The sequence below is a fragment of the Manihot esculenta genome, chromosome 17 (genome assembly GCF_001659605.2).
Source record: "Manihot esculenta cultivar AM560-2 chromosome 17, M.esculenta_v8, whole genome shotgun sequence".
Lineage (NCBI taxonomy): Eukaryota > Viridiplantae > Streptophyta > Magnoliopsida > Malpighiales > Euphorbiaceae > Manihot > Manihot esculenta.
The window spans coordinates 27804621-27826539 of record NC_035177.2 but is presented as its reverse complement, the minus strand read 5'-3'; the positions used below and the strand labels follow the sequence as shown (position 1 = coordinate 27826539).

Genomic DNA, 21919 nt, shown 5'->3' with positions numbered 1-21919 from the left:
GTATAGGAGGGTGGGCGGGATTCAGAATACAGAATTAATTAATAGCTAGGGTGGCCCAATATCTAACAATCGATGGTTACATTCATTCTAATTTCCCAGCACTCTTCTATTTAAGGCATGAGATGAAACAGGCGTATTTTTCATTTTATAAAATTTTATGTATAAAATACTTTTAAAAATTTAAAAGATAGTTCTACACTCTCGGTCCTCAATCCCCATTTCAACAAAAAAAATTTAAAAGATAATTTTTTAATTTTCTTTATAAATTTCTCCAAAAAAATCTGATTTAATTGGATGATACCTGCTAGAAAAAACTTCACAGCAATGTATGGACAAGAAGTTGATGAGGCTCCAGAGGAGGAAGTATACTACTGGGAAGACAAAGAAGTGAAAGCCACGAGACAAAGAGAGACAATGTCGTTGAATAATTAGACTATTATTAGGCAGTGGGTTTTATAGTATCTACTGAACCTAGCTAGGTGGTGATTGATCGAGGAGTAGTAACAGTAGAGAATTTATTATACTTATCTTAGCAATTCTTGATTAAATCCTGAGATTTTATTATATTTCTGGATATTATTATATTATTAAATGTTATACTACTTCTGTTATCTTGGGTCCTGACCAAATATTTTTTTCAACCCTATACATATCCACCATTCGTAGTCACGTCGTTTCATCGTTTCTTTCTGCTTCTCGTTTCCCAAAATATTTCCCAGAATTCCACACTTCTTCTAGCCCCTCTGCAATTTGCTCCTCTCTCTGTCTGATCCATCTCTGCAGTGTGGTCTATATATACTGTTTTCTTTCCCTTGATCCCTTTCTCTTAATTATCTTGTAGCCAAAACCAAAACGGTTTTTCACTTCCACTATTTCTCTCTCCGTCTCTCTTCTCTTGTTGCTTGTTCTAGACAGAACTTGGTCATTTTTGTAACCAGAGAAAAGAATAGAGAAGTAGCTGCGGCTGCCGTGTATGTTGTGGATGCGTGATGATGAATACAGGCGACGAAAATGACCTTAACATGAATGATTCAGTCCATTTTGCAGAATTCTTACCTACACTTAGCCCAAAGCCTAAAATAAAAAACACACATATCACAAAAACGCAGCCTTATTCTACTTGCACTCACAGCACCGGCAGTACTCTTCTAGGACTTGATGATCAACTCCTGGGTATGCTGTTTTTAAGCTTATTAGCTCTATGATGCATGTGCATATATATATATACAGCTACTTACATGATATGTATACACGTTTATGAAGATTCAGGCAATCATGCTAATGCATCGGATCAAACTAGGAGAGAAATGTTCATGAACGAACAACCATTAATGGGGATGAGTTCGCGGTGGAATCCGACGCCGGAGCAACTATTAGCACTGGAAGAAATGTACAGACGTGGAACGCGAACCCCAACAGCAGAACAAATCCAACAAATAGCTGCACAGCTTCGTAGGTTTGGGAAGATTGAAGGCAAGAACGTATTCTACTGGTTTCAAAACCATAAAGCAAGAGAAAGACAAAAACGTCGTCGTGAAGTGGAGACTGGTTGTAAAGTACGAAAGCATGATACAACCGAAGCCCTGAATATGAAAGAATCAGCTGCTGGTATAATATTATACAATATATTCAAATATTCCTTCTTCCTCTAGAGTTTTATAAGTGAATTTTCTTGCTGATCTTAATTTAAAATGAAGAAAAAGTTTGGTTGTTTCTTCTTTTTTCTGTGACTTTTGGAGATGTGATTTTGCTTTAGGGTTGAGAAGCACAGTTTATGAAGCTGAACAGAAAAAGACTTTGGTATCTTCTTCAAGCTGCAGTGAGCATTTGCAGGTATGTCTTTCATCCTAATTCTATTTATCATCGTTCATGGGTATCACTTTTTTTACTTAGTTTAATAAAACAAAGATTAATTCATAACCAATTATATATTATTTGACAATTTATCAAAAGGTTAAAAAATGAATTAACTTCATGTGATGAACCCATGCTGCCTTTTCTTGCTCACTGTTGGGACTGTTGTTTATGAAAGAGTTGAAAAATTCTTGGGCTTGTTGGGAATTCAACTATTAGGTTATATTTGTTTGTTCTTTTAAATTATTATTCATTATTATTTGTGTATATTTCAGGGATCTGTTTCAATGCTTAGAGCAGTAACAACAGAAAGCACAACACATGGGTGGCCACAATTTGAAGAGAGGGAATTACACCAACATAAAAGTTACAGTGTAGAGAAGAATGCTACGTGGCAAGCTATGGATTTGTCTCCTTCTTCTTGTCATATCCAGCTCATCAACAACTTCACTACAAGAAGTTCAAGTTCAAGATTCTTAAATTCTCATCAAAAGCAGAATTCATGGTTAATGAAACCCAGAAGGAAATCAGAGAAAGAAACCAATCCTGATGATGATGTTGAAGAAGTTGAAACTCTTGAGCTATTTCCACTTTGCAGCAGTGACGATTGTAACAAAGTTCAAGGTCGCAAGAACGACACAGAAGTACCCATCACAGACATAAATACAAAATTGAATCCAAACCAATTCTTTGAGTTTCTTCCACTGAAGAACTGAAGGAAACAGCAGCTAACCCATGTGTGGTCACAATGCAGCTCTTAAATGTTTTGCCGTGAATGTAATGTGTGTAATATGTTTCAGTTTGTTTTCTAGTTGGAAATTGGGACTGTTCTTTCTGTTCCAATCGCTCATGGGGCAACATCATAGGATAAGGACATGCAATGGTGATGTGGGGATACTTTGCCCTAAAATGCATTAGGACCATGTTGGTTAAACCAAGGTACACCTCCATTATTTTCTATAAAGAAGATGGATGTGGTAATTTTTTGGCAGGGATGTCTATTTTGTAGACCATGTTTGAATAATGGAGAGAGAGAGAGAGAGAGAGAGAGAGTTAATGTTGTGTTTTGGTTTGGCAGATGGATGTGAAAGAGTTGATGTTGAAGTGACCTAGAATTGGACTGACTATATATGGGGGGTTCTTGAAGTATTATGTCTAGAATAATATAGTATTCTTATGTATGTTCAATGATCAATATATTCCAATCTAGTCCAGTCCAAGAGAACAACAAAATGTTGTTTTCTTGGAAAAGAAAACAAGAATGAAAAGAAAAAAAAAAGACTAAGCAGATCAAAGCTTTGATAAGCTTTAACAATTAATTCACTAGCTTGCATGGCTTTAACATGCATATGTAACAGCAAGGAAATGATTACTAATTAATTTAGCTATAGAAAACATATGTAATTTATAACTTACAAAGATTTTAATTATTTAACATTCGATATCTTTTTTAAAATTACAGATATAAGAAATTTAAAAAATTTAAATCCATAATCTTATACAATTTTAATACCGTTATTTTCTTATTAAACTTGTGACTATCAATTCTTTCTTTTTATATTATAACATTTGTAGTATATGATTCATTTTGAAAAGATTGAATATGATTTCTTACTAAAAATACATAGACATTGTGGAATTAAAATTGTATTGGTTTATCTAAATTCTAGAAACCCGATTTGAAATATAGCATTCACTTAATGTTCTTGCCATGTTGAAGTTTGGACAACCCAAAAGTTTATGTAATAACCTAATGTTTAGTTTTTCTCCCTGTTTATAGAGATGGATCGTGTAATTGCAGAAAGGATGTATATTGAAGAGATATTATTTACTGTCCCTTCCAAACAACGTCGCAGAGAACAAAAGCAAAGGACACAGCCAAAGAAAAAAACGACGCCGCAGGGAAGCAAAGGCAGAGTTCATCCAGAAGCAAAACGGCGCCGTATAGACAGAGTCAAAACGGCGCCGTTTCATGAACAGATGTAATTTATTCCAGAGAAATTCAAGAAAATTCTAGAGAGATTAGTTAGTTAGAAATCAGTTTTCCAGATGTGTATATATACAAGAGATTTCTCAGATCAAGAAATATACTCTCTACTTTTTCATCTCAATCTTAGCTAACTTTTACATGGTATCAAAGCACTACTGTCCTGTGTAAACTACCTCAACAAACTCAGATCTAGATCTGAGAGAATTCACCCTTATTTTCCCAAACTACACAGCCTGTTCAACAAGTACAATGGCAGAGATCACTGAGGGAAACATACCAGGAAAAGTAGAGAAAGACGACAAGATGATGAAGTTGCTGAACTCTGATTCTCCCAGCATGATCCTCGTCAGCTCTCCATTAAATGGCAACAACTACCTGACATGGAGCAGATCAATGGGCATCGCTTTGAAAGCAAAGGACAAACTAGGATTCATAAATGGCAAATGCAAGATGCCATATCAAGATGATAAAAACTATGAGGAATGGCAGAAGGCAGATAACATGGTAATGTCCTAGATCTTGAATGCTCTTTCAAAAGAATTAGCTGAGGCTTTTCTATATGCCACAAATGCTTATAAATTATGGGAAGAATTAAAAGAAAGATTTGGAGACAGTAATGGCCCCTTGATGTACCAATTAATGAAAGAAATCAGCAATGCTAGTCAAGCAAACAACAATATCATGATGTATTACACAAAATTAAAAAAATTATGGGATGAATATGCATGTTTAGAGCCAATTCCAGTATGTGAATGTGGTGTAGCAAAGTTATTTGCTGAGATAGAAGGCAAACACAAATTAATGCAATTCTTGATGGGCTTAAATGAGTCTTATGACCATGTGAGAAATCAAATTCTCATAATGGAACCACTGCCTAGTGTAAATAAAGCATATTCCATGATTTTGAGAATTGAAAAACAGAGGGAAACACAAAATGATGAAGCTGGGAACAGTGCAATGACAGCAAACACTTCAGGGATCAACAAAGGCAAAACATGGAAAAATCAATTCAAAAAGAAGGACGACAAAACCTGTTCTTACTGCAAAACCATAAGCCATGTGAGGGAAACCTGCTTTAAGCTCAATGGATATCCAGATTGGTTCAATGAACTCAAATTGAAGAAAAACAAAGGAAAAGAAAATGTTGCAGCTCATGTGTTCGAAACACCTCTAGACTACAATGATGATCACACTCAAGGCAAAGTTGATTGGAATATGGAGTCACTAATGCAGGAGATGATAAAATACATGAAGAATCATGGCCAGAACACAGTCGACAGCAATGATGCAAATTTTGTGAACTATACTGGGTTTGCAGGTATGACATCTTCTTGCTACTCTAAGGTTTATGAAAATAGAACTATAGGAGAGTGGATTATAGACACAGGTGCCACAGTTCACATGTGTAATGACCTATCTCTTTTTTCAAACCACAGAACTCTAAATAGACCAAGTGTAGTGACCCTACCCGATGGTAGCATGAAAAATATCACCAAAATTGGAACAGTACCTTTAAATCAGAATATGCAATTGCTAGATGTGCTGTATATGCCCACATTTAAATACAATTTACTGTCTGTTAGCCAAATCACCCAAACTAACAAAATATCTGTACAATTCTACCATAACCAATACATCTTGCAGGACCTAGTGACTAAACACCTATTGGCTGTTGGGAGAATGCACCAAGGATTATATAGACTAAATAAAGGATCATTTAGCCATCAAGGAAGCAGAATAAAGACAATTGGCACAGCATTGACATCTCAACAACTTCAAGGCAATTATGAAGTATGGCACAGAAGATTAGGTCATGCATCAAAAAACAAGTTATTGCATCTAAATGTAATAAAAGCAAATGACTGTGATTTTCATGTGTGCACCATTTGTCCTATTGCAAAACAACAACGATTGAGTTTTAATAAGAGCAAGATTACATCTACAACGCAATTTGAGTTAATTCATGTGGACCTTTGGGGCCCATATTCAGTAGTTTCAGTCTCAAATGCAAGATATGTATTAACATAGTTGATGATTACACTAGAGCTACATGGACATATTTACTACAGCACAAACAATCTGTATCTGCTGTGTTAAAAGAGTTCATAGCTATGGTGAACAATCAATTTTATAAGTCAGTCAAGAACTTAAGATCAGACAATGGGACAGAGTTTGTGAACCAAGATTGCAGTAAGTGGCTAAAGGAAAAGGGCATTATTCATCAGAAATCATGTCCATACACTCCACAACAGAATGGGGTAGTTGAGAGAAAGCACAAACACCTATTACAAGTTGCAAGAGCTCTAATGTTTCAGTCAAAACTACCAAAAAGATTCTGGGGAGAATCCATACTCACCGCCACCTATATATCAACAGATTACCAAGCCCAGTACTTAATTGGGAAACACCTTATGCTTGCTTGCATAAGGAAAAACCCAATCTAAACTTACTCAAAACCTTTGGATGCCTATGCTTTGCAACCAATACTTTACCCCACAAGACAAAATTTGAAGAAAGAGCCTTTAAGGGAGTATTTCTTGGATATGTTCCAGGAATGAAGGCCTACAAAATCTATGCCCTAGACCTAAACAAAACCATAGTTTCCGGAGATGTCATCTTTCATGAAGACATATTCCCATTCAGATCACAACCTGATACCCATGACCCACATAGAACCGTATTACCAAATACAATACCTGAACCTGACTTAAGCCCAACCATGCCAATGCCACCACATACAGATACCAGCCCTCCCCATGAATCTTTAAGAATAATAGAAGAGACTGAACAGTATACTGAGAATTCTACAACTGAAGATGGAAGAGAAACATCTACTGAAGATGAAGGAGAAACACCTGACAATCTTGAACCAGCCCCAGAACCTTTAGAAGAAGGGGCTTCTACACACACAAGAAAAAGCACAAGGCTACCTACAAGACCAAGATGGCTAAATGACTTTGTGGCAACCTCTATATGTCCTATTAATCCTGGTGCGTTCTCCAACAACACCACAGGTAATTCTCCCTATATCTACCCCTGTTTTACTTCTGAACCTATTTTTACCCCTCATTATTTGAGTTTTGTGGCAAATGTCTCTATAAACCATGAACCTAAGTCCTATTCACAAGCCAAGGAGGACAGCAATTGGGTGTAAGCCATGCAAGATGAACTAACAGCCTTAGATACCAATAATACTTGGTACTTAACAACTTTGCCCAAAGGAAAAAGAGTCATTGCCTCCAAATGGGTTTTCAGAATAAAATACAAGCCAGACGGATCAGTTGACAGGTTCAAGGCCAGGCTAGTGGCCAAGGAATTTAATCAATTACTTGGAATTGATTATACTGACAATTTTTCTCCAGTAGCCAAATTGGTTACTGTAAGAATGTTCATGGCAATTACTACTGCCAAGAACTGGCCTATACATCAACTTGATGTTAACAATGCATACTTACATGGTCATATAGAAGAAGATTTATACATGTTGCCCCCAGAAGGCTATGACAAAGCTCAACCAGGACAAGTGTGCAAACTTATAAAAAGCATCTACGGACTAAAACAAGCAGGAAGAATGTGGAATAAGGAGCTTACCCAATGCTTAAACCAATTTGGTTTCAAACAATCACCTTTTGATCATTGCCTGTTCACAAGAACAAAGGAAGGCAGATTTTTAACATTGCTAGTTTACGTTGATGATATTCTTATAGCAGGTCAATCAGAAAAGGATATAACCAAAATAAAATCTCACCTTGATAAAGCCTTCACAATCAAAGATCTGGGATATGTCAAGTATTTTCTGGGATTACAGATTGCGCGCTCTGAAACTGGACTATTTCTTCACCAAAAGAAATATCTATTAGACATTATTCAAGAAACAGGTTGTATGCAAGCTAAATTTTCTGACAACCCATTACCACAAGGACTCAAACTTGACAACACAACATGACCTCTTTTGACTGAACCAGATAAATACAGGAGGTTAATAGGTAAGTTACTCTACCTCGGAGTTACAAGACTAGACATATCCTACGCGACGCAGCACCTCAGCCAGTTCATGCAACAGCCGCGTTAACCGCACTGGAACGCCGCACTTCATGTACTTCGCTATTTGAAGAGTTGTCCAACAAGAGGGCTATTTTTCCCAGCTCAGAACGATCTCAAGCTCCAAGCTTTCTCCGATGCTGACTGGGCTTCCTGTCCGATGACCCGAAAATCACTTACCGATTTCTGCATATTCCTCGGACCGTCCTTAATATCCTGAAAAACAAAAAAATAGAACACGGTTAGCAAGTCCTCAGCAGAAGCTGAGTACAGAAGCATGGCTCTCATGATGTGCGAGCTCAAGTGGATAACTTACCTGATGAAAGAGTTTCACGCCGATCCACAACTTCCTATACCACTTCACTGCGACAACCAAGTGGCCCAGCACATCGCGGCCAACCCGGTTTTTCATGAACGAACGAAGCACCTGGACATCGACTGTCATATCATCCACGAGCAGATCACCAGAGGCCTCATTTCCACGGTACACGTACCTTCACGGCAACAGATCGCCGATCTCTTCACAAAATCCCTAGGAGCGGTGCAGTTCCAGACTCTTCTATCCAAGATGAGTTTCCCTAAAAATTAGGGCAACTCTATCTTGCGGGGGGCGTGAAGAGATATTATATACTGTCCCTTCCAAACGACGTCGCAGAGAACAAAAGCAAAGGACACAGCCAAAGACAAAAACGACGCAGCAGGGAAGCAAAGGCAGAGTTCATCCAGAAGCAAAACGGCGCCGTATAGACAGAGTCAAAACGGCGCCGTTTCATGAATAGATGTAATTTATTCCAGAGAAATTCAAGAAAATTCTAGAGAGATCAGTTAATTAGAAATCAGTTTTCCAGATGTGTATATATACATGAGATTTCTCAGATCAAGAAATATACTCTCTACTTTTTCATCTCAATCTTAGCTAACTTTTACATATACATTTAATAGTAGCACTAAAAATTGTACACCCTTAGACACGAAAATTCAAATTTCCCATGTTTATAGAGGATAAAATCCATAAATTTACATAAAGGAAGCATGTGCTCCAGCAGTATTAATAATCCATCGTACGTGACACCTCAGGGGAAGATATGGAAACCATTCTACACATCTATGATTTCGCAATTACTAGTTGCCGTATGTAGAGCATAAAGCTTACAAGCTTCGTCCTTGGCAGTCGCAGCTCATAAATTACATCCAACTACAGATCATCAACAACAAATACTTGTCACCAGCAACTGCAATTATTAGAAAACCTGCAAGGAACACATTTTCCTTTTTTTTTTACTTATCTTTGTTTTTTTAAACTTTTCGGCTTGGTGTTCTTGGTTGCCTTTGCCCATTCAGAAGCTCATAATTCACAACTGGAACATGACCCATACGAATCCTCACTAGGCAGCTTTATGACTTGCAAAATCAACCTAAGTCCAATCCCTAACGAAAACAATGAAATGATCATAAAGAAAGTATATTTTTCTTGAAACAAACGCAGAGGACCGAATTCAAATGCACATAAGGTCCACCATCTCCTTCATGGTTTTCTTTTTCGTATGTGTATTATTATGATTATATGCGTGAGTAGGGAGATGGGGTGGTGACCAGAAGTTGTGACTGAAACTTTTTCAGGGCTATCATCACTGAAAGTCTGGTGCATAGGTGAAAAAAGCAAGCAAGAGAGTGAAGGAAAGAGAAAGGAACAGTGGTAATATAGTATTAGTATAACAAGTGAAGTAAAAGTACTGTAGAAAGAAGAGGAGAGAGAGAAAGAAACGCATATTGCCGAGGAAGAGAGAGCGTGATCCAGTGAAAATCTAAGTGGTGGTCTGCAAACAGGTAGCAATTAATTGGCTTTGGCCAAAAATAGGGGAGGCTGCTGCTGTTGCCTCTGCCTGCCTCTCCTGCCTTTTGACTCGAATCTAGTAGCCCTCCTCGTGTCTCTGTTCAAATCACTGTCTCCCTCCCTGTCCCAATAAGACAACTATGATCCCACAGTTGGGAGCTACAATGACTCAACTCCCAGTTTGGTTTATCGTCTACTTTTGTACCACATCACACGGTAGCCCATTCCCTTTCTAAACAACATTTTCTTTATCTTGATAATGTTTTTGCTTCTTCTCTAGTCCACTGCTTTTCAAATTCTATCATGAAAAGTCTCATAGTTCAGAAGGGCTACTTTGGTTTTGTAAGATACAAGTCTCGATGAGCTAATGCCCTAAAGCTATACATTTGTGTTTGATTCAGTTTTGGTTTGACTATTGAGAAGTTAATTACTGACAATGAACTTGGAAAACTGAGATTGATACTTGATTCCCACAAACTCATTCCTTTTGCATTTCTAGTAGTTTATTTTATTGAATGATTTACTATTTCTTGTCTACCTAGAAATTCATAATACAGATGAAAATTAAGATATGTCGACAAAAGTAGAAGAAATTGCAGTAAGAAATTTGCAAAAGTTATGTCTCCCCAAAAGGGAGTTAAAAAGGCTGTTGGACAAGATGATACTTTAGAGCACTGAAAGACAAAAAAGGATACATGCTTTTGAAATAGTTATAAACAATTATTGCAAATATAATATAGAGGAGATTAGACGAGAAAATTTTAATTAATAATGTTTTTAACTAAATGGAGATGACGTACATTAATTACAGGAACAAAAATTTAGAAGAGTTAATCATCACAGGAAAGATGGAACTCTGAACCATTAGCACATTACACAATGCTAAAACAAAACAAAAACAAACAAACATGCCCAATTTCACAAGGTTGCAATTAAGAAAATTCAATGCTGCTTCATCCATTTTCCCAGAAAAAAAGAAAAAAACTGACTGATTTGGATCCATCGGATTAAAACGTGCAGAGAGACGTTCTGGCTCAACTTTTTGTCTAATCCTGGAGAAGATTTGAAGTAAAGATAGTAAGTGTTAGCTAAAAAGCAATTTACATGTTAGGCGATGCTGCTGAAATGCCATATTTCATAGAATTCAAAATCCCTAGAGAAAGCACCAACACTGAATAAAATTAGAAATGCCAAAGGCTAGATGGAAGTGGGAATGGGGTTTCCTCCCTGATTTTTTTATTTATTTCCCCTTCTTTTTCATTATAACATTTTTTCAAGGGAAAATTACTTTGTAGTCCCTGAGGTTTAACATAATTAACACTTCTATCCCTCTATTTTGGCGACCCAACACTTAAGTCCCTCACTTTCTTTTCTGTCCAATTTCGTAGTCCTTCCGTCCAAAATAGCCATTTGGGACACGTAAATTGACAAAATTAACCCTCTTCTTCTTCTTCTTCTTCTTCTTCTTCTTCCCCTATCTGCAACTTCTTCTTCTTCTTCTTTCTTCTTCTTTCTTCTTCTTCTTCTTCTTCTTCTTCTTCTTCTTCTTCTTCTTCTTCTTTCTTCTTTCTTCTTTCTTCTTTCTTCTTTCTTCTTCTTCTTTCTGCAACTTCTTCTTCTTCCTTCTTCTGCAAGTTCTTCCTCTTCTTCTTCTTTCTTCTTTCTTCTTTCTTCTTCTTCTTTCTTCTTCTTCTTCTTCTTTCTTCTTCTTTCTTCTTCCTTCTTCTTCTTTCTTCTTCTTCTTCTGGGATTTCACATGGAGAGAAGGGCATTTTTGGAAAAAATTATCACATCTCACCTTTGACTCTTTGACCAAACGGTTTAAATGGACGGAAGGACTACGAATTTGGACAGAAGATAAAGTGAGGGACTTAAGTGTTGGGTCGCCAAAATAGAGGGACAGAAGTGTTAATTACGTTAAACCTCAGGGACTAAAAAGTAAATTTCCCTTTTTTAATATTAAATACTAAAGTGCAAATAAAAATATTAATATATAATAAATAATAAAAAGAATATATATACGCAAGGAAATAGGTATAGTTTATTTTCTTGGACCTGTAACATATTACGATAACTTCAAAAGGAACAACTTATTTCCATGGAGCATCAGGGAAAGACGAAAGGTGTTTGTTTCTCCATTTTCATTTCAATAGGAACAAAATCTTTTGGTCATATAAGAAGGGAAATACCGATTAAATATACCCCTCATTCACCTCTAAAAAGCCTTCTGATCAAACCATCTAAGAACACCATAAAAAGGATATGTAACAAAATCAAGAGCCTGTTTGGCATTGAGTTTGAATGGTAAAAAAAAACATAAAAAAAGATGGTGTTGAAAAATCAGTTTTAGGAAAAGCTATTTTATTATTTTTTGATGTTTTTATTGCTAAATTATGTCAAAAATAATTTTAAATAATTTTTAATATTTTTTAAATGGTATTTTTAAAAAAGTATTTTTTCAGCTGTAGAAGTAATGCCATACATGCTGTAAGCAATTCTATTAGATTATCCCATTTGCAAAAAAGTTAAACCAAGTAGAAGAAGGTACTCCTACTTCTATCAGACCCACGAATGGGCCAGAGGCAACCATTTTTCTATGGTTGCATCTTTGACAAGGCCAGCCACGGCACTGTGCAAGTTGTTGGTATAGAAAAACGAGTTATCCTGGTTCCTGGTGAACGACTACACCTCCAATCACTGATTGCTGTCAATAAAGATCTCACAGATTAGTGAGATTTCCAGTGGTCCACGTCGCGTTACCGTTGCCGTTGGCGTTGGCTCACGTTAGTTGGGTTAGGGCTCTTAGGAGTGGAATGGGCTTAGGTTATTGGACCTAGTTGGTAAGGCGTAATTTTTTTATGCCTAGGGCCTTATACCTGTACCTAATGGCCTTTTATGCAATAAATATTGAATTCAATAAAAAAAAAAATCTTTGAACACAAATATAAATCTTAATAAAAAAAAAATAAACATATAACTAAGTTTGCCCAAATAAAAAAAAACCCAATTGGTTCAAAATTTTGAATTTAAATCAATTTAATATAATAATTAAGAGTAAGAAATTAATGTACTAAATAAAAAGGTTTAATTCAAAAAGTAAGAAATTGAGCTTTTATTTTTTATCTAAATTAAAAAATCGAAAGTTATATATAGAAATTTTACGCCAATATATAAAAAAAATCCTTCACTGGTAGTTAATTTATTAATTAATTACTTTTGATATTATCTATTTTTTATAAAATAAATAAAAATATAATATTATTAACTGAATGTAATAATTCATACATTTTTTTTGAAATACTCTTATAAATATTATTAAATTTTAGTAAATATTATTTATTTTAATATTATTAATTTACCATTATTATGAAGAACAATTTAAAATTTTTATCTAATTAAATATTATTTAATGTTGATTTTCAAGAATAAAATAATATATAACAAAATAATGAAATGAATTTTTAATGAGATAGATGACATAATTTTCTTCTCCATATTTAATCAATGATTTTGAGTTGAATTTCGAATATAAAACACTTTTAATCGAAAGCGTTTTGTACCCAATTACAAAACTTTCCAACACCCATCTGAATTAATAGATTTAACGAGTAAAAATAATAAAATGACTCATAAAAATTTCATATTTATATAATTTTTTTTATTTGTTTATTGACATTGGGTGAGAGATGAGAGGAGAAAGAAACAATTTCTAATTATGAAATACTTAAACGAAACCTGCTCAGTTGACGTGTTTCATTCTATAATGGCCTAGTTGATTGTTACAACGTCCCGTTTTGGGTCGAAATCGGAGAATCTGGGGTGGATTAAACAATTTCCCTCAATTTAATTAAACATAACAGTTAAATTATTTAAAACAAAATGGAAAGAAAAATTAATTTTAATCTAAATCTGGAAGAAATCCAATGCCACATCTAAAACAAGGGAGCAGATGGGTAGCTCTTCAATCTTGAGCGAGGCAGGAAACATACAAATCATGAAATCTTCGCAAATGTCTATGAAGAAAAGAAAGGTAGCCTTTGCGCCACTAGACAACAATACGAACACTGCACAAATAATTATTATTTGCAGGGATGAATAAGAATGCCATCAAAGGAAAAAAAAAAAAAATCAATACCCTGATTTGCCATGAATTGTACAAAAGTTCCTGTTCCTAAGGTCCTAAAAAGATTGATCAAACCTCAACTGACTTACAAGCAAGAACAAATCAGGGGTAGGAAAGAATCAGAAGTATCATTTTACAGAATTAGATACAGCAGCTGAAGCAGCATGTATGAAAATTATGCCTCAGTTAATGACCGGGTCATTACCTGCAATGAAAGAATGTTGTCTGTATATTCACCAACATCATGTACAAAAGATGCAGATCCCCCTATGTCCAATCCCAGTAATTAATCAGATGACTGCAATCTCCATTGGTCTTTGAAGCCACAAAAATGGAAGCGTATGACCTCTTGTCGAAGGGAAGGGGGTAAAAAAAAAAAAAGAAACGAAAGAATCACACCACAAAAAATGGGGGTCAGCAGCAATATCTGCTAATCAAAATTGGGCCGAAGAATCAACCATCAAAAGCTCTCCAAGCAGATCATGTAGCTAATGATCTTCTATTTGTCTTGTGCAAACGACACATGCAATCCGGGCATGGAAAGGAATATATGGAATCATTTGGCCTTTTGAGTTCAAATCCTTTGGAATCACTGTGAGACCGCATACTCAGCATATGTTGCTTGAAGCTCTTCCATCTGGCAATAAAGAGGAAAGGATAAACATGTTAGCCAATAAATTTTTTTTTTTTCGCCTTGAATGATAAGCATTTTTAAATAAGATATTTGTCCACTCCCTATAATCTTTCTATAGAACACTAAGATTTTAAATGACTCGACATGATTTGGCGCCAATCAAAATGTCAAACACAGGAGTTAGTCCTGTAATGTGTAATTGATTAATAGGGAAGTCATGGTCAGCATCGGTCGATCAATTTAATGTCATCAGCTATCTGACCAGCTTGCAAAAAGTTACGAAAATCTTCTCCAATTTCCAAAAATACCTTGTGTTAAATGAATGCAATGCGACTTATAACAAAGATCAACATACCTTCCTCATGAAGGAGTTCAAAGTTTAATTAATTTTACCTTTCTGCCAATTTTCCACACTTGAGAAATAAAATTGATCATTTGGGAGGAAAACTTAAGACAAACGAATGAATACCCAATATTTGGATCATCAAAGAGCACTGCTAACTTTCGCTTGTCTGGCCTAATTGTCTTCGAATGTCCACCATACAAAACTCTCCTATGGCCCATCAGAAAATGAGGGAAGTTCCCACCTTGAGTTGTCACAAACACTTCACTGTGAAGACAAACAGTGTAATCTATTGCAGCCATCCTGGAAGAATAGTTCTGAAAGCAGCAACTCAAGTCAAATCAATAAGCACTGAATCACACCTCAAAGATGGAAGAAGTAAACCACAAACCATTCACACCTTAAATGGAGCAAGCTCATCCTCAGATGCCAGTTTTTCTTTAGTTAGCAAATTTGGAAACATTTCCAATAGTGGGGCCATATACTTTTCGGCATTGTATATCTTTCCAGATGCTAAAAATATGTGCGTGTTTTTATCAAAACCCATGCCTCTGAGCATCAGGCCTACCTGATAAGGAAATAAAATAAAACACATAAAGAAGCAAAGGTATAGGAGATTAAAGTTATAAAAGCAATCAATGTTCGCAAACTGATTCATCAATTTTAACAGGTATAAAGAAAACAGCAATTCATTTAATGGTTGAGTGGTACAAGATCTCTTTGACAAATATAATGTCCCAGATCAAATATGGCACAATTTCCCAAGGGTAAAACAGTATCTACTGAGGACATCATCCATGCTAATGGTTGAAGGTGGTCAACTACTTGACAGAACAATTAGCTAGTATATTTGCACCTGAAATTTACAATTAAAATAGTTCAAAGAGAACCTCAATTGCACATTCACTGATCACTATACTGATGAAATCACCAGGTTAACAAAGAATTATATTTGCACCTGAAATTAACTAAATGGTTCAAAGAGATCCTCTAATTGCAAATGCACAAATAAGATGTAGCTATTTCACAATAATTAGAATATGTGATGGCTTTCGCAAAAATGTCAAGCATGAACATGCCACACCTGACTGACTAAAAAATTCATAAAAATTTCAAGCAAGAACATGCTACACCTGAAAGATAAAAAAAATTCCTGTAAACGAACAAATGTAATTGATGATTAGGCATTACAGATTAATGAATCAAATGATATAACAGCAATGCAAGTTACCTCTAAAGGAGTAAGGGGGCACTTCCCATCAAGCCTAATTGCTCCAGGACGTATGGTACGACCAGGTCTTGTAAATTTCCCTTTCCAACCTCTTTCTCTTGCTGCTGCCATGTCTTTTTCTTCTTCCTCTCCGCCATCAAATACACAGCAAGAAAAAGCAACCATATCCTGTGCATGAGAGGAATATGCATTTGTTGCAAGACAGAAATTTTTCAAACAAAAATGAAAGTTTTCAGCCTAAAAAAGCAGTAGCAATAAACTTATTATACTAACCTCCTCGAAACGAAGATGTACGGAAACATACTTCCCAGCATGGTTTGCACTGCGTTCTTTCATTCTCGCCACTAAAGCTTCTCCCAGAGTTAATATGGTATTTGAAAACCTCAATGCTTCATAATTTGCCAGGCACCTAAGACGTTGAACAGCTGGAGGGGCATCAAATGATAATCGATTTGCAAAAGGAAAAATCCTTATAACCCTGAGATATTCATTAAAAATAACACTCAAATCAATAGCATCACAAACAAAAAAGTATTCACCAGTCATCAATAACAAGCTTGGTGCAACTTGTGTCCTTGTGTTATCACAAGACCAAGAGAACACTTAAAAACACCTGCAAAAGATTATAATAGAAACAAGCTGACCTAGCTGCTGCTTTCTTGGTAAGAAAAATCTGTTTAAGGATTAGTATACCCATTGAAATTTCTTCACAGAAATTTTTAATCTTTTTTCTTTTAAATTAGTTTACAAATGGTTCAACATCTTAGCACAACTACTTTAAGATTTTCCTAAAAGTTCTGATCAGTGAAAATGGAGCTTTGCTGCCTTGTTTTCAAAAATAGAACCAAGCTCAAGATCATATACAAGTCAAACAAAGTTGAAGACAATCTTAGTTGGAGTTTGGCTTGTTTGTGAATTTAAACTAGCAAAGGTTCACTTATTCTTGGGTCAAAACTGAGCACTTGAGCAGAGCTACCCTTCTAAAATCAGTCAAGTTTGAATTCCTAAAGCACAACTCATAATGGCTCATTAACAGCCCCATCCAGTATTCTAGAGATGCAGACCTCTTCAAGTGCATGTTTTTAGATCATGAAAAGTATGTACTGGAGAAACCAATATAAATTTAGAGTTAAAAGAAATGAATTAGTTAAGATGCAAATGCCCCAGAATTCACATTTGAAGAACTGGAAGAGGGCATTCCGCCATCAAAAATAAAAAGAAAAAAGACAAGATAGCATGTGCATAGTTGATAAAAAAATTCAGATATAGGACCATGTAAAGCTAAGTAATGCAAAGTGACATCATTAATCACATTCAGATATTGAAATATGCATTACGTACGAAGCAATAAATGAGAGGAGGCAGATTAATCTAAAGACGACCAGGGACAAGCAATTCTCAGTTGCCAACTATCTAGAAGGAACAGAAATCAAGCAAGATAAAATTTCCCAACCAAAAAAAATGTCTTGAACCAATTTTTATTGTAGCTCTATAACTCACTTTTCCTCCAATAGTGCTGGAAGTACGACATCCTTGTAGTACTGAATAGATGACCATGCTTTCACTCTGAAGTTAAAGACATTGGTAAAATTATGATCAAAACGCTCCATAAGATGCTCAGGAATCTTATCTACCACTCGTACATCATTTTTCAAGGTACTGATGAAATAATCTTCATCATAGATGTCACTAAATGTGCTGGACAAATAAAACCCAAGTCAGACACTTTGATCAATGTGAAATAATAATAACTGTGTATCAAGCAATGACCAAAAGAGAATCTGCCACCAATCACATATTTAATTATTTACTTATAAACAAGCAGCAATTTTAAGTAAAAATAAAAAATTTAAAAGCAAGAAGAAGAAGAAGCACAAGTCATTAGTAGTTCATAAAGCTTTCAACATCTTAATTTGCTCATTTTCTAGGAAAAAATCCTAGTGAAGATAGAGTTCACATGCAAGTAGCTCTCAATTAAATTCATAAGCTAGTTCAACAGAAATTACAACTGATAGCCAAGAGCACATCTTTCAGGAAGCTAATCCAGATATACAACTGAAAAGGAATCTAAGCAAATGCAAGAGTAATGAAACTTTCATTTTCATCACAAGAATTCAGGTTCAAGCAGCCACATTCCACACATTATACAGCATATTTGGTGGAAGCTGCAAGAAACCATGAGACAAACAAGCTTAAAACATTAACCCCATAAAAATCAATCCACCCATTGAAATGCTTTTTTAAAGACTCAATAAGAACCAAAGCATCCTTAATTTTGTCAAAAAAGCTAACAACGTCAGGGGTTGGATTCTGCATTGATTTCTTCAAATATTAAACCTTGCTGGATGCCAAGGACGAAGGAACGTGAGAATTTTTTTCTTTCTTTACACAATGGGTTGACAGTATATGCCAAACACATGCTATATCTTTACTACAAATCCATTTGGAACTCTAATATATTAGTTTTCATATTAAATTATTGAAACATTTTTGGCTCAAAAAGCGAAGGCAAGATTATTTTTTCCCACACAAGAATATGACCATCATACATAAGCAAAAAAAAAAAAACAGATTAACTACTGGAAGCGAAGAATAGTAAGGTTAATTTATTCATTTATTATCCTCCATTTCATGTGAGATATCCTTTTGAACTCATACAAAATGAAAAGGATGATAAATTGTCAATATGCGATAATGCTATAAGGTTTTCAATTAAAAAGTAACATCAATGAATTTCTTTATTTTTCACTGCTACCAAGCATCAATTTAAATGCATAAGGCACTGATGAACCTGGGATCTTTCCAAATGCTATGATAATGAAAATTTGGGATGAGAAGTGTTGCATTTAGATAGCCTGCCACAGCAACTGCATTGCATATCTACAAAGCATCCAGTTATGTTGAATGTATAGAACAAGTTATTATGCATTAGAAGGGAAATAGAAAGGTAATGTTGCATATATAAATATGAAATGAGCAAAAGCAAGGCATAAAACCAACCGATGTCCTCTGCTGATTCAGGCCACCATTTGCCTCAACATACAAGTAACCGTTTGATTCAGGTAATCCTACCATGATGAATAAACCAAAACAATAAAGTTTGAAAAATATAGAATATTAACAGATTATTATAAAGATGAATAAGTAGGATGTAAGACATGAGAGTAAGTAAATAAAAAAAATATAATAATGTCTTTACAGTGAGAGAACAGAGACTATTTTAACTCTAGTGACTAAGGTAAGAAGCAAGCATTGAGCATGTTATGATACAAAGGATTGGTTAAGTAAAGATTGGGTAACATTAAATGGAGCCGCTCCCAACTGCAACACCTCAAGATTCCAACTAGGAGATGCCAGATAAATCTTACCGAGCTTGGGGTAGGGTATACAAGAGAGCTAATCCATTCTGTAGATTTGGGCCCAGTAATATAGGCCTCCTGATCAATAGTGGTAGGAAATACGCTGGAATTAGTAAAATACCAAGGGTAACCTGGGTCATGTTGCTAGCAGTAATGGTATGGTAGAACAATGGTCATTGTAGGAAAATAAATTACCAATAGTAGCACATAAAAGATCGCACTTACACTATAAGGAAAGTTTAATAGTGGTGGTGGAATCATTCTGTTGGGGAATATGTGATGGAGTTTGGATTAAATAAAGTTTACGTAGATAAGAAGAAAGCAACAGATTTAAACCAAACAAGATTTTGTTAGTGATAGGTTGGGAATTTTTAGCCTCCTGCCATAACTAGGTAGCATCTTAACGTTTGCATAATTGGTGTTCTAACGTTTAGTGTTATTGCAATTTCTTTGATATCCAAACAATAGCACTTCATATAAAATGACATCATATACAATTATAGACTAACAAAACTTCAGACAGAAAGAAATTGATGTGCAATTGCAGAATATAGTTACAGAATGTCTTCACTCAATATAGCCTCAAGAGCACCTAGTTGTCCAATCAAATTTCTTTGCTTAACCATGATCAGAGAGCCAGAAAATTTACAGCTCTATGGGTTGGCAATTTTCGCCTTGCAAACTGCCTTTTATCATCTATATAAAGGATGTAGTCTAGCATTTGTAACAACAGAAACTTTAAGAGAAACTTTGAGAGTGTGGGAGTATTTTGAGAGAAAAAATATCAGAGAGGTTTAGCTCTAACAAGCTAAGTTATCTAGGAGACCAATAATTGCAACTGTGTTCAGCAAAATCCAAGTAAGACTCAGCGCAAAGATACAAGAAGTTGCAGTAAGTAACTTAAATTGCTCAAAGCAATGTTAATTAATGCACCTAGAATAACCTTGTATAGCATGTTGTTAATATATTCACACATTAATCACTAAATAATTCAGACAATTCCCAAAAAATTAAAGGAACTAGAATAACAGTTATACCTCCTGAAGACTTCTTCACACATGATCTCCATTCACCCGCTTTATGTGAGTTTTTCCACAAGGTTGATAGCTACAATAAATTTGGCCGCTTGAGTGAGAACGAGTAATTATGAAGATATAACTTTTTTTTTTCTTTTTTTTTTAAAAAAAGTAAAGATACATTTTTCTATAAAGATGCAATTTTTTTTTTGCTAAAGAAAAGTTAACTAAACCCAACCATTATTAGGCATCAAGAATTACGATTACGCTCTAGTTAAGTATCCCACAATAAAAAGCTGTCACTGTAAATAATGTTATAAAATCCGCATAATTTTCCTCCAGTTGTTTGGTTCTGATTTGCATAAATGCAGTGCAAACAGCCATTCCATTCTATTAAAGAAAAATAAAATTTCTACAACAGCTAGAAGATCCCGATTTCCAAATCACCAAACAAACCAATGAACCCGCCCAAAACAATAGAAAACCGATATCAATAATCCGCCAAAATATATACTCACCGCATCGTCAGAGGAATTATCCGCATCAATTTCAGGTCGGAGTTTTTGGTAAAACTGAGGACTCCGGTAGACAGAACCAGGTGCAGGCCTGTACTTAATGATCGAAACAACATCAAATGAAACCGTTCCCATATACAAAAGCATACCAGATATATAAATAAGCGGGGCAAAGAGTAAAATCCCCTGGCAGCGGATGAGTACAGAAAGAAGACGCCAAGCGAGGCGGTGAGCAGGTGTCCGACCAGGTGGGAGGGACGGCGAGGTAAAGCGCTTGGAGCGGCTACCCCCGTGGCGATACCTCGGGGAACGAAGCGGCGAATGTGGCGGTGACGGAGTCGTGTGTCCGCTGCTCGGTATCCTGTTGAATGCGTGCATTTAGTAACAAACAACTCTGAAATCTGTATGTATCGGTTTCTCGCTTCCACCGCTACGACGTCGTCATGCATAAGCTTTATTCGATTTATGAAGGTTCCCCTGTGTTCGGGTTTAGAATTTATCGCTTGCGTTCCGTGTAGGAACTGTGGATTCTTCTCTCTCCCTGTCCGTGGCAGGTGTACGAGGAACGTTTATAGCAGAGGAGGAAGAAAGCAATGAAATAAAATAGACGCAGCGAGGAAAGAAACGGAGCACGTGCAACTTGTATTTGGATTTTGGAAAATGGGTAATATTTAAATTAATTCAACTATAAAAATTTTTATTTTTAATTATCTTAATTATTATTATTTTTTATATTATAATATCATATATATTAATCATTATAATTTATTTAATTTTATTTTCAAAATAATTTTTCATTTAATTATTTTTTAAATAAATATTTAAAATATTTTTTAATATACATGAAAAACAAAATAAATAAAAATTATAGAATAAAGATATATAAAAAAAATTCATTAATTAATATTTTAATTTTTTAAAATATATTAAAATATTTTTAAAATTTAAAAAAAATACTATTTCATCTTTATATTCATTT

At 35.2% G+C, this 21919-nt stretch overlaps 3 protein-coding genes across 5 annotated transcripts; 2 read left to right on the top strand and 1 right to left on the bottom strand.

The window, feature by feature from the left end:
• The first annotated feature begins 1274 nt into the window (after positions 1-1274).
• Positions 1275-2992, top strand: LOC110604916 (WUSCHEL-related homeobox 1). The gene is made up of 3 exons (XM_021743203.2): positions 1275-1608; positions 1757-1833; positions 2130-2992. Exons 1-3 carry the CDS (start codon positions 1308-1310, stop codon positions 2568-2570), a joined length of 819 nt encoding a protein of 272 aa, XP_021598895.2. The 5' UTR covers positions 1275-1307; the 3' UTR covers positions 2571-2992.
• A 1491-nt stretch (positions 2993-4483) lies between these two features.
• On the top strand, positions 4484-5872 carry LOC122722242. Its single transcript, XM_043952439.1, has one exon. The coding sequence runs from the start codon at positions 4484-4486 to the stop codon at positions 5870-5872; it is 1389 nt and encodes a 462-aa protein (XP_043808374.1).
• Positions 5873-13735: 7863 nt separating this feature from the next.
• On the bottom strand, positions 13736-21564 carry LOC110604546 (protein ESMERALDA 1). 3 transcript variants are annotated; one of them, XM_021742755.2, is made up of 10 exons: positions 20944-21564; positions 20447-20516; positions 19051-19118; positions 18842-18930; positions 17551-17748; positions 16324-16528; positions 16051-16218; positions 15220-15387; positions 14870-15136; positions 13736-14479 (listed from the first exon to the last, which is right to left on the bottom strand). In XM_021742755.2, the coding sequence occupies exons 1-10, from the start codon at positions 21316-21318 to the stop codon at positions 14432-14434; spliced, it is 1656 nt and encodes a 551-aa protein (XP_021598447.1). In that variant the 5' UTR covers positions 21319-21564; the 3' UTR covers positions 13736-14431. The 3 variants fall into 3 exon arrangements, with proteins under 3 accessions (XP_021598447.1, XP_021598446.1, XP_043808161.1); XM_021742754.2 differs by having other exon boundaries at positions 14946-15136; positions 20944-21562; XM_043952226.1 differs by having other exon boundaries at positions 14361-14479; positions 14832-15136.
• Positions 21565-21919: the final 355 nt, after the last annotated feature.